Source organism: Tiliqua scincoides, chromosome 1 (assembly GCF_035046505.1).
Source record: "Tiliqua scincoides isolate rTilSci1 chromosome 1, rTilSci1.hap2, whole genome shotgun sequence".
NCBI lineage: Eukaryota > Metazoa > Chordata > Lepidosauria > Squamata > Scincidae > Tiliqua > Tiliqua scincoides.
Genome location: NC_089821.1, coordinates 91129256 through 91142732, shown reverse-complemented (window position 1 = coordinate 91142732; position 13477 = coordinate 91129256). Strand labels below are relative to the sequence as shown.

Here is a 13477-nt window from a genome sequence, read left to right as displayed (position 1 = left end):
TTGCATACCAAAACACTCTAGAGTTTTAAGTATTGTCTGCATGTAGAAAACTAGCATTTCAAGGAGATCAAGCTAAAATCCTTTTTCTCTCCTATCTTGCCTTCCCATAGGCAGGGTTTTTATACAGTTCATCTAAAAATATGCATGTTGTTCAGGTATATTGGATGCTTTTCTGATCAGTAGTCAAATATCAATGACTGGGTATGCATGCTTAATACTTACTACTTACCACATTGGTTACTTACCATGCACTCCTCTTATTTTTGGTCAGCTGCCTCTTAAAATGTTCAAAAATTATAATGAGCTAAAGCTGATCTTTTAACTTGAGGGCAATAAGCAAGTCTTGCATTCTTCCACCTTTCCTTGTATTATGATCCTTTGAAACCCACATAATCTCTACAGTGACTGAAAAGCTCGGGTGTATCACAGACCTGATTTCAATGAGAGGTAGCAGGGTTGAATTTTATTTACTTAGTAGCTAAATAACAATATTTCCTTACCTGAGAGAGAGGTTTTCCTGCTTTTGTTTATGTTGCTTCAAATGTGCATTAGATTTCTCAGATGTTATGCGCTCTATATTTGTAAAGCAGTATTAAACACCCCTCCTCCTCCTGTTTTGAGTTCTCTGTACTACTGAAATACTAGAAAGCTCCTTTGTTAAATGTTTTAAGAAGATTAAGATTGACCTTTTTAATATTGCTTTTAGCTCAGCTTATTTATAACCCTTTCAACATACACAATACCTTTAGAGATTTGCACATGTGCCAGTTATGTATGAAATTATATTGTATCATGATGATTCCTAAGAGACCATTTAGTGAAACATGGGGGTAGGGGAATGCTTCTGTCTGATTATGAAGGCTGCTATACCTACGCAGGAATAACCTCCATTGAAGTGAATGGGACTTAGTTTTAAGGGAATATAGTTAGGATTGGGCTGTAAGTTTCCAAAATGTGTGTATATTCAGTTTTGTAGGAGAGTTATCTTTTGTAAAATCAATATTGTTCGGATACCAAGGGTGTATTCCTGCTACTTTCTGAACAGCATAGTATCTCTAAGTGAAATTGTGAGCTCATGTATTGGAGATAGATGTTGATGTAGGGGCCAGGAAAGGCGTTTGTTCCAAAACTGAAGCATTTTTTCCTTTTGAGATCTTTCCAAGGGGAAGTTTTGAATGACATGTTTCTTTTAACTGACAAGAATCATACTGCACACGTGTGTAGTGCTTTAGGATTCCTGAAGCACTCCAAGTCCTTTTATTTCACGAATCCTTACACCAACCCTGTATTATTGTCCCCATATTTGCTTAGAAGTTGTTTGCCAAGAGCCATCTAGTGAGTTCATGGCAGAAATGATTTCTCGTCTGGAGACTTCTCATCTCTCACCACAGTCTCTTCTCCCCGCCCCCCAATTTTCAGTTATTTTATTCCAAAAATAAACTCGTCTTGAAGCAAAAGGAGGCTTAAATTAAGGGCAGGAGCTGGGGGTGGGGCTGCCACCAAGGTCTGGCCCAGCAGCTACCCCTACCTCCTCTTCTCCTTCACGCTGTAATGCAGCAGCAGTGGGCCTGGCTTGCCAAACCAGCGTGAAAGCCACAGCTGCTTCAGGGTCAGGTGATCGGGGAGGACCTCATTGTCAAACAGGATCTGCACGTGCTGCAGGCCCAGCTCCAGTCGGCAACACAGGACACGGCGGAAGTGGCGCACCTGGGCCTGGACTGAACAGCGGACATACTTGTGCTGTAGGACATGCTTGCTTTTTTCTTTCCCAGAGCTCTGCTTCTCTAGGCACAGCAAGACATGTTCGTCAAAGCGGTAGAAGTGAGCATGGGAGTGGTCAAAGGTGGCGCACAGCAGCCCTACGCGGGAGGCAGGGTCCTCGTTGCTGGGTTGGCTGATGCGCTCCAGGCCTCAGCACTAGTAGAACTCCCGGATCCGCCTCTCCTCACTCTCTTGCAGGCCAGGTACCAGCTTGTAGACGATGTCTTGCATGACATGGTCAAGTTTGAGGTTGAGGAGCGGCTGCGTCTCGGGGATCTTGGTGCTGCACATGGGGTAGTACTTGCTGGTCTGCAGGTACTTCACTATGCAGCTCTTGCAGAAAGTGTGCAGGCACTCAGTGATGGTGGTGGCGTCCACAAAGTAGCCAGCGCAGAGGAAGCAGACAATGTGCTCGTTCAGCTCCTTCATCTTCACCTTCACCTCCTCCTGCGGGCGGGGAAGCAGGCGGCAGCCTCGGTGCCTGCGTGGGTGGGCCGGGCAGCGCTGGTGCGGCCCTGTGGCCGGCGCCCCCGCACGTGTCCGTCGTGGGGCGGGCGGGAGCACGCGGGCTCACTACAGTCTCTTCTTCCCGACTGAATGCAGTTTGGCAGTGAATGTTCTTAGTACTCACGTACACTTGAATTTTTGGGAACATTTATCTTTGGGGAAAATAGAATTATAGGTGTACAGATATCTCAAAGCTTTCTTATTGCTCTTTTTTTATTACTGGAAACACAGAAAACCTGGAAAATACAGTTTTGTTGAAGTAATTCTGCATATCTTTGTGCAGAATGCTGATTCTTTAACACTTAAAATATCTGAAGACTTGAAAGCCTGGGAAAGTAATGTTTGATTAGAAGACATTAGTTTGACAGTGGATACCCAAAACTATTGATGCAAAGTTACTGGCATCATTTAGCGTTAGATTTTTGAGGTGATACAGTTATTAGTGCTTCTGATAGCTATGAGATAAGCCTTCATATTCAATAGACGTAATTCATCTATGGAGGTAATGCACCACTTCTACTGCTAGGCTGTCATTTTTCCTGTGATTCAGTGCTAAACAGAAGTTAGAAATACATCTGTTTGTGTCTGTAAAACCTATTTAAACGAGCAGTTTGATTCAGTGGTGGTCCTGGCCACTGTGGTACCCGGTGGTGTTGCCCCCCCTCCACTGGGAGGTGCTACTTCTCAGCAGCCGCTGCCTTCTGTCTTAACAGACTGTGTTGAACCAATCTCCCAATCTTACCTTTCCAGTTCCTGGTTTGCCATTTGGAGTGGCAGGAATCCATGGAGAACCTATCACATTCAGCGTGATTTGAGGACGTTCAGCCTGCTGAATATCTGGAAGCAATCTTAATTTTCTTTTATTATAGTAAAGAAAAAAGATGAGCTGTCTAAAGCTCCAGCCTACTTACCAAACCACTTTGAAAATGGTGATGATGGAGTGTACAAAAAATGATAATGCCATCAAGTCCGTCAAAGATAACACAGTGTGAACATTCTGTGACTGCAGGCTTGATCATATGGTGACTTGGAAGCCAGTTCTACTGAGGATTTGAGTAAATGGGGATAGCATTGTAGCCTTTTCACGACACTGCAGACACAAACATTAGCATAAGATGCTTAGAATTGAACTTTAGGAGCTTCCCACCTTGACCATAATTTTATTTTAGCTGAACAAAAATTCAAGTGTGTTTCAGCAAGGAACAGCAAGTACATTGTTTGTGTTGTGTAAATGCAATAGCCATTGATACACTGCATTAGATTAAAAGTGCTGTTGGCCTAAACAATTAGGGATGGTATGGATTTCTGCTCTATTCAGAATTTAGGCTAGAAGTGCAGCTTCTGTCCAGGCCAGAAACATGTTCTGCTTTCTAGCATGTCTTCATCTGGGAAATATCATATTATGGAGATGCTCCTGATCTACACACATCGCCACCTATTCCATGTACCAGAGATTTCAGATCAGGCAGCCTAGCATGGCCTGGCCTGGACTCGCAAGCCGGCAGGGCTAAACCTAGTGCAGTTCATTCCCAACTCCATGAAAACCTTTACCGTCACTCAAAAATTGCTGCCTGCTGTGGCTGATGAGAATGGGCACTGGATTATACGGTGGCCTCTGGCTTGGTGGGAAAGTTTAATGCATTTTTTGCAGACAACTGGACTATCCTGAAGAAGATATTTTTACAACATGTCATCCAAACACGCTAATAATCACCTTTACTTGGAAGTCTATCTCATGGATTTCAGTGGCGCTTACTTCCAAGTACAAATGATAAAAATTGCAGTCCAAGAGCATCTTGTTGAAGTCTGGAATTTTGTAATAGAGCTAGAGTGTAGTGTGAATGTTGTTTTGATAAATGTCATGTTCTCTGCAAATAAACAGTCCAAAAGTCAAGATGCACTCTGTTTTCCTTCAAGGGAACATGATAAGGATCCTGAGAGTTTCTTTAAAGTACTGCTGAAAATGAAAGAGATGGAACTAAATTTTCATGTGTCTGTCCTTGGGGAGACCTTCACTGATGTTCCAGGTATTTTTAATTTTTTTTTTTAAAAAATCTCAACTTTTACAAATATCTGAAAGTAATATCTTTTTAATCAGAGTAATCAGTTAATCAGCTGCAGTACAATGTAAAATGAAATATAAATATATACAGAAACAGTGCTTTTAGGTGAGATTTTCAGTCCTTATGAATTTGTTTCATTTATGCATATGAAATATGGAGTGCAATTAGTGCTTAACCTGTGGTCTAGACTCCACACATCCTCATCAGCTGCTACTGTATCTCTATACATAGTTTACTCGCAACCCTGAACCTCTTGTACTCACCTGCCTCTCCTGATAAGACCAGGATCTTTTGCCTATTACCAAAACCTTTCTTTGGCTCTCTGTCCAATGCATGTCTATGCAGAAGTAAGCTCCATTGAATTCAATGAGTCTAACTCCCAGCTAAGTGCTTATAGGATTTAGGATTGCAGCCTGTATCATTTTCCTCTCTGCCCCAACTTTGGCCCCTCTCTTTTTGTATTATTATTTTTTTAAGCAAGAGAAATTCATGCACTTAAGAATGTTAGGAAGAGAAATTCCATTTCCATCTGCTATGGCAGAAAAGTGCTGCCCCATTCAAAATATTGCTCTAGGCAGAAACCTAATACAGTATTGAGTTGCAAAGCCTTCTGAATGGCTATTTTCCAAACATATATTGAAATTAGTAACCCACTCCATTTCCAAGGCTTGGGGCCATTTAACAGCTTTTTACGGACATGCATGTTTTTAAAAAAATTAAAATCTAGAAAATATTAGAATCCCACCCCCATGATAGCTGTCTCTGGCCAGCAAAAGTCAGCCAAAATTTGAAGAGAATTTTACAGATCTTGTGGAAGGTGCTCAGGTATAGGAGGAATTCCACCATTGAGGATTACCATCTGGAATGCCTCTGCATGTTCTTGCAGCCCATTCTTGGTGAACAGATGGTAACCTTAAAGTAGTGGGTTTGGGTTGATTTTTAGAGATTGACAGCCCAATCCTAAACTGCACTGGTGTAGTGGGGCCTCATGGCCTCCACTGCATCCAGCACAGCTTTGGAGCAGGCTAGAGGTCTTCTCAGGGTAAGGCTGCGGTTTTCAAACTTTCCCAGAGTTTGAAACCCACAGTAAGTCCTTGTAGGGGCGGGAGGGAGGCAGTGGGGATTGGGGTAGGCAGCAACGCGATCCCCAGGATCACACCGCTCAGGGGGGTTGCAGGGACTGGGATGTTCTCACCAGTCCTTGCAGCAGCCTGTCGGGGGTGCAGGGAGCCCTGCAGGAGTGCCTGCAGGGTTCCCCAGGTCAGCAGAAGTGAAAGTGGAGCATTCGCGGTCCACTTCCGGTTTTGCAGGAGTGGAGCGCAATCACTCCATGTTAGCTTCTGCTGACCTCGGGAGCCCTGCAGAGGCTCGCACAGTGCTCCTCGCACCCCATGCTTCAGAAGTGAAAGTGGATTGATCGCTCCCTGCCTCCACTTTCACTTCTAATGGGGCTGCAGGGACTGGGTAGTGCACCCCAGTCCCTGTAGCCCCCTGAGCAGCGCAATCCTGGGGATCGTGCCACTGCCTCCTCCCTGCCTCCTGGCTGCCCCTGCCGCTTAAGGGGAAAGAGGCCAGGGCCCTCAGGATGGGCTGTCGTGACACCCCAGTCTGAAAACCTCTGAGGTAAGGGGATATGCTTTCCCTTACCCTGAGTAATTCCCCAAACTGTGCAATGGGGCTACTTGGAGCTCCACCAGCTTTTTAGCTGGTGGAAGTCCAAGCAACCCATGTAACACTGGCTCGCCCTGGAAGGAGGTTAGCATGCTGCAGAGGCCAATCCCACCTGCCCCTTTCTGAACCTGCTCTGCCCCTGTTCTGCCCCCTCCGCCCTAAACACCCTCTCCCTGCAACCCACCCCACGCCACTCCACCACCCTACCAAACCTTATTTCTGCTAGCGACCGAGGACTGGATGCAGTGTCAACAGGGCAGCAGAGGTCTCCCCACCAGCACTGCCTACTCTCTGGGTGTCATGACATTGGTCATGGCCATGACATTGGCCTTACACCATTTTTGCTACAACTTCCACTGACACAGGGACCACTGGTGGATCTTCTAGTTAGGATTAGGCTGTGAGTTGGGATGTAGAGGTAGAGGTGATCATTAGGTATGAGAGAACCTAAGCTATTTTTATATGCCATAATATGAAATTGATATGATAACTGGAAGCCTGTGTGGATGCCAGAGCTCCTAGCAATAGGAATTGCAACTAGAGTGCTTCTCTGAACCAACAGAAGAAATACAGTAAGTCACCTTAGAAGCCAATCGTCAGGCAAGACCATTTTAATAAACATCAACCCCCAATTAGAAATTCAAGGAAGCCAGGAAGTCTTCCTCACCACATAGAGGATGACTAGAGAAAACTAGTTCCACAGGTGATTGTATGCTCACCATGATCAGTTGCCACACACCCCCCCCAAATAGTAGGAATGTCTGTTTTCTTGCTCGTGCAAGGTATAAAACCCAGCATGTGCCTTACTACATGGGTAGAGCCATTTATCATGTGTAATAGCTCACAGTTATCACAGAGTCCCCAAAGTTCTGAGATTGCCCTGAAGAGCTAGTCTTAGTACATATAGTATGTTGAAGATATACCAAATGTCATACATACTGAGTTTTCTCAAAACAGGAAATGTGAACAGTGTTGACCCAACTTTCAATACCAGCTCAGAAAATTTGCTTATGGGAAATGTAGGCCAACAGCGTAGTTGCTATTCTAAGAAAATTGCCAGTGTACCTCAGAAACTAAGGCTTCAATCCTGACCACACTTTCCTGAGAGTAAGTCCCATTGAACAAAATAGGACTTACTTCTGAGTAGACCTGGTTAGGATTGTGCCCTAATAAAAAAACTTATTCCATATCAGATGAAGTGAATGAAAACTGGATATTGTCTTTAGAGAAAGTTGTCTTTACCAAAACACTGGCAGTCTGTTCCCTTTTCTCAGTACACGTCTGCAACAGTACTGGGAGCACCTGGGAAAGTACAAGTCCAGACACGTCATCTAACTTGAACATGTGATACAGACCAGGTTAGTGGTCTTCTCAGAATAAGGTTGTGGATGTCTGATCCTCCATGACTGGCCTTACATCTGATAATAATAGGAAAGTTGAGGAATACCAATGTCCTGAAGCCCTAAGTATTTCAGATGAAAAGAAGGTGGAAATGGAGACAGTTGGATGAGCACACTTTGCTTTCCTTTGTGATCACAAGGGATCTTTTCCTCCACCATACCTTGCCACATATCATACCTACTTCTTACTGCTAAAACCCAAACTAATTTCCCTGCTGCTATTCACTGTTCTTTTGCAAGAACTGAACTCCAGGGCCAAAGTAATTGAGTGAACGAGCCAAGTCCCAGGAACATGGAAAGCTTGAGGAAGAGAAAGTTTATTTGTTGTTACTGTTGTAGAAGCTGTTCACATATGCAAAGATATTCATGACTAGGGTTGTAGTTGTCATACTACTTGAACTGCTCCAGATGAGGCTGCTTCAACTAATGGGCATGATACACATTTTACAGGTATTGGCTGCCATGCATGGAAAGAGCCATGACTTAATTGTAGAGCACTTGCACTGCCAGCAGAAGCTCTCAGGCCCAGTGCCTTAATTTCCAGATTATGCATTCCATAATGGGAGGGACCTTTTTCTGTCTGAGACCCTGGACAGCCACTGTCAGTCAGGGAAGATAGAGGTGGGTTAGACGGACTAATAATTTGACAGTACAGGTTGAGACTATTTATCAGTGGGTTTTCCATCCACAGATCTGGCTTAATGCCAGTCCCCCAGATCCACATTGAGCCAGACTTGGCCCAACCGGAGCTCTCCAACAGTGGCCAGAGCTGTGCTTCAGTTGCATCCAGAGGGTATTCTGAAGCTTGCAGAGGCCGCATGCATCCACCCATGGCCTCCGTACCATGCTCTGAAGCACACATGGAGCTTCAGAATGGCCCGGAGCGCAAAAAAAAACTTCTGGTGTGACTTTTTTGCCCTTATAAGGTATTCAGAGGCCCAGGAAATCCCTACATGCCTTCCCCGGAGCTCAGAATGCCTTATAAGGGCAAAAAAAGTCACTTCTGGTTTCCCAAGAAAAACAGAGACACCTTTGTTGTGCTCCAGGGCCATTCTGAAACCCACAGAAGCCACAGGCAGACATGAATGGCCTCTGTGGGCTTCAGAAAACCTGGAAATGATCAGAGCACAGCTCTGATCACCTTCGGAGAGTTTAAAAGTGCCAAAACCACTGTTTTCAATATCTGTGGGGAGTCCGGGAACATATCCCTCTCATATACCAAGGTACCACCTATATACAACAGCTTCACATGCTTTTGCCACTTTTTTCCATTAAAATACATGTAGATGGGAAAGACTCATGCTCCAGTTAGCATGTATTTTGAATTGTGGGTCAAACTGGGCCTTTGTAGTGTTCAGCTAAGAGCCTCAGCACTTTTTTTTTTTTGTAGTACTTATGTTTCCAGAATACAAAAGAAAAGTAGTATTTGAAGCACCCCAAAGTAGCAAAAGAATTGGAGGACATCTCAACCAATCCTGTGATTACTGTTTGATGTACTCTTATCATTTTTTTCTGTTTTTTTCATGCAATAGGGATGTTACTATTGCTTATAGACAACTTAGGGCCCAATCCTATCCAACCTTTCTGGCTGGATGCTGCCTTGCCAACGGGGCACATGCTGCGTCCTGCTGTGGGGGAACAGTCATGGAGGCCACCTCAAGGTAAGGGAGCATTTGTTCCCTTACCTCAGTGCTGCATTATGACTGCATCAGTGCTGGAAAGTTGAATAGGATTGGGCTCCTAGTTATCCGTTACCCATAAACAGAATGGGGACATTTTAGGAGAATGTTTTTGTACAAAAAAGACAAAAAGCTATCAGAGGGAACAAAAGTATTAGCGATTTTTAGATATAAATCTTTGGTTTAATAAGTAAAAGATCTGTGCTTTGCTAAACGTCTGGCCCAACTTTTATATTATGAGTAAGAGTCTGTTATATTTACAATATCATTAAATTAGTCCAGTTTAATGTTCTAACCATTTGTTTATTGCGGCAAGGGACTTGTAACATATTAATCTGCTTAGTGAAAAATACATCTATGTTGCTATGAAGGTTCTCTGGGTGCTCATAAGAGCCAGTATCATACCCGCAGCTTTGATGAGAAGATTTGTTTGATTTCAGAAGCCATGAAATCCTCGATCCAGTAATGTAGGATTAGGTTGTACCAGAATGTGGGTGGGGTGTGCATTGGGATACACAACTGAATGCTCATCCCAGGGAAGGCAATGCAGTGTAAATAGAACTTATTTGCATTTTGATCCACGCGTGATTTATTTTTTATTTATTTAAAAGATTTTTGTACCACCTTTCCTGTGCTCAAGGTGGTGTACAATAAACAAATAATTTAACAAATAAAACATTAAAAGCCAATTTAAAACAATACAAGGTTAAATGACACAGATAAAAATATTTAAAAAAACACAATAACAACATGAAACCAATGGCATCAAAGCAGCAATAGAAGATTTAAAAAAAAAACCCAGGAGGATCCTCCTCCTTCCTCAAAAACCAAGCAAAACAAATAAGTTTTGATACCTTTCCAGAAACCATATAAAGAGGGTCTGTTCTCAGATATTTCGGTAGCTGTTTCCAGAAACATGATGCCATGACAGAAAAGGCCCTGCACCTTGCTACCATCACTTCTGCTGCAGATGACGATGGTATCCTGAGCAGGGCCCAATCTGATGATTGTAGGGGATGTAAAGGATTATATGGGAGTAGGCAGTCCTTGATTTTCATGATTCCTAATCTCAGAAAAGGCAGTCTGCTTGCAAAAGCCTGCTCCCTGGGCAGATCTTCATTTCTCAGTCAAGGCACACATTGGGCCATAAAGCATAAGTGTTGGTGTCCCTGAACTGCTAAGCATGTAATTTGACCCTTCATTTCTCCTTTTCCTTTGCCTGCAATAGATTTTAAAATGGAGCTAAGTCTTTATCAACCACCAAGGTTAATGGGCAAGGGTACTGCATTCCATACTGGGCTCTCAAACTGCATTTTGCAGCTACTCAACAACATATTTAGGGTCATGATTTTCAAATAAGAAGATGTCATTATAAGCAACTGGAAAGGGTCAAGACATCAAGTCAAAGAACATTGCCCAAGAAATTGGAATAAAGTTGTTGAATAGATCTGTCTGAAGTGGTATTAGAGTGAAGGAAGCTTGCAAGAAGAAGTGAAAAACATAATGAACAGAAAATATGTCTGGGTTCCGTCTTTCAGACTCAAAGAGCCCATCGTTGGCAACCTTCAGTCTCGAAAGACTATGGTATAAGCCCACAGCACCCAGTATTCCCAGGCGGTCTCCCATCCAAGTACTAGCCAGGCCTGACCCTGCTTAGCTTCCGAGATCGGGCATGTGCAGGGTAACCCATATTTTTGAGCAATTGTCACATGATCCAAAAGCATGTGCTAAGATGTCTAATAATATATTTGAAGACTTCAGAAACGCATGCTGGGCCTCTTTAGAATACTGATTGTATAAACAAAACTCAGACCAATTGCCAAAGAAAGTTACTGTGAAATGCATGCACCTACATTCATCAAGTTATTAAGTCCCCATTCACTGCTGTTCTAAGCAGGGCTGGCCTTAGGAGTTGTAGGGCGCAATCCAAAGCATTTTGGTGATGGCACCAGAACAAGCAGCAGGGGCTGATGGCGCCCAGGACCGATGGCGCCCTGCACAGAGTGTGGTACACATGATAATGTTAACTTATTAAAGGGAGCTCAATTATGAACCAATCAGACCTAGGAGCAGGAAGGAGGGCTATCCAGCAGCAACGCTCTGTTTGCTACACATGCCGGAATGTCAGCTACAGAGCAAAGTGCCAGCTGTTGCTGTGGGCGCTCCGCTTGCTGCCCCAACGTATAACTCTCCAGGGGTCCGATTCGGCCAAATTGGTCAAATTGCCCTAAGGCCTGGCCCTGGCTCTGGGACTGTACAGGACACGTGTGGTATGCAAGCCCTTGCTCAGTCCACACAGCAGCTCTTCCACCATCTTGATGCAGTGCTGCCTGGAAGTGATCTCTCAGACAAGTGCCATGATCTGCTGGCCTAGTGTGAGCACCCCTTAGTCAAACTGGCCTAAAGCCAACCCTTCCTTCAAGGATATTTTGTTACTGCTCTGAGTAAACTATTGTACTAGAAGTGCTGGCGTTACTTTTGAGGTACTGGGACTATCTGTATACAGTAGTGAGGTTTTATCTGTATACAGTAGTGGGGTGAGTTAGGATCCCCAAATGAGTCATGCCAACAAGACCACATTATTTTCCTTTTCTTTAATTCTCCCTCTCTCATTCTGCCTACATAAGAACATAAGAACAGCCCCACTGGATCAGGCCATAGGCCCATCTAGTCCAGCTTCCTGTATCTCACAGCGGCCCACCAAATGCCCCAGGGAGCACACCAGATAACAAGAGACCTCATCCTGGTGCCCTCCCCTACATCTGGCATTCTGACTTAACCCATTCCTAAAATCAGGAGGTTGTGCATACTCATCATGGCTTGTACCCCATAATGGATTTTTCCTCCAGAAACTTGTCCAATCCCCTTTTAAAGGCGTCTAGGCTAGACGCCATCACCACATCCTGTGGCAAGGAATTCCACAGACCAACCACGCACTGAGTAAAGAAATATTTTCTTTTGTCTGTCCTAACCCGCCCAACACTCAATTTTAGTGGATGTCCCCTGGTTCTGGTATTATGTGAGAGTGTAAAGAGCATCTCGCTATCCACTCTGTCCATCCCCTGCATAATTTTGTATGTCTCAATCATGTCCCCCCTCAAGCGTCTCTTTTCTAGGCTGAAGAGGCCCAAACGCCGTAGCCTTTCCTCATAAGGAAGGTGCCCCAGCCCCGTAATCATCTTAGTCGCTCTCTTTTGCACCTTTTCCATTTCCACTATGTCTTTTTTGAGATGCGGCGACCAGAACTGGACACAATACTCCAGGTGTGGCCTTACCATCGATTTGTACAACGGCATTATAATACTAACCGTTTTGTTCTCAATACCCTTCCTAATGATCCCAAGCATAGAATTGGCCTTCTTCACTGCCGCCGCACATTGGGTCGACACTTTCATCGACCTGTCCACCACCACCCCAAGATCTCTCTCCTGATCTGTCACAGACAGCTCAGAACCCATCAGCCTATATCTAAAGTTTTGATTTTTTGCCCCAATGTGCATGACTTTACACTTACTGACATTGAAGCGCATCTGCCATTTTGCTGCCCATTCTGCCAGTCTGGAGAGATCCTTCTGGAGCTCCTCACAATCACTTCTGGTCTTTACCACTCTGAAAAGTTTGGTGTCGTCTGCAAACTTAGCCACTTCACTGCTCAACCCTGTCTCCAGGTCATTTATGAAGAGGTTGAAAAGCACCGGTCCCAGGACAGATCCTTGGGGCACACCGCTTTTCACCTCTCTCCATTGTGAAAATTGCCCATTGACACCCACTCTCTGCTTCCTGGCCTCCAACCAGTTCTCAATCCAGGAGAGGACCTGTCCTCTAATTCCCTGACTGTGGAGTTTTTTCAGTAGCCTTTGGTGAGGGACCGTGTCAAACGCCTTCTGAAAGTCCAGATATATAATGTCCACGGGTTCTCCCGCATCCACATGCCTGTTGACCTTTTCAAAGAATTCTATAAGGTTTGTGAGGCAAGACTTACCCTTACAGAAGCCATGCTGACTCTCCCTCAGCAAGGCCTGTTCGTCTATGTGTTTTGAGATCCTATCTTTGATGAGGCATTTCACCATCTTACCCGGTATGGATGTTAGGCTGACCGGCCTATAGTTTCCCGGGTCCCCCCTCTTTCCCTTTTTAAAAATAGGTGTGACATTTGCTATCCTCCAATCTTCTGGTACCGTGGCTGTTTTGAGGGACAAGTTGCATACCTTAGTCAAGAGATCTGCAACTTCATTCTTCAATTCCTTAATAACCCTTGGGTGGATGCCATCAGGGCCCGGTGACTTATTGATCTTTAATTTATCAATGAGGTCTGAAACATCTTCTCTTTTAACCTCTATCTGACTTAACTCCTCGGTCAGGAGGGGCCGTTCGGGCAGCGGTATCTGCCTAGCAG

The 13477-nt window shown here is 44.4% G+C and overlaps 1 protein-coding gene across 9 annotated transcripts in view; it reads left to right on the top strand.

Annotated features, from left to right (window-relative positions):
- Nucleotides 1-13477, top strand: part of GTDC1 (glycosyltransferase like domain containing 1) — a 254561-nt gene that overhangs the window by 214449 nt on the left and 26635 nt on the right. For 8 of the 9 annotated variants that reach the window (XM_066633059.1, XM_066633058.1, XM_066633054.1 and 5 more), the window contains one exon: nt 4186-4295. The exons of the other annotated variant lie outside the window; for it this stretch is intronic. In XM_066633059.1, the coding sequence (XP_066489156.1) occupies nt 4186-4295 (110 nt within the window). The remainder of the gene's footprint in view (nt 1-4185; nt 4296-13477) is intronic. 9 annotated transcript variants of the gene reach the window in all.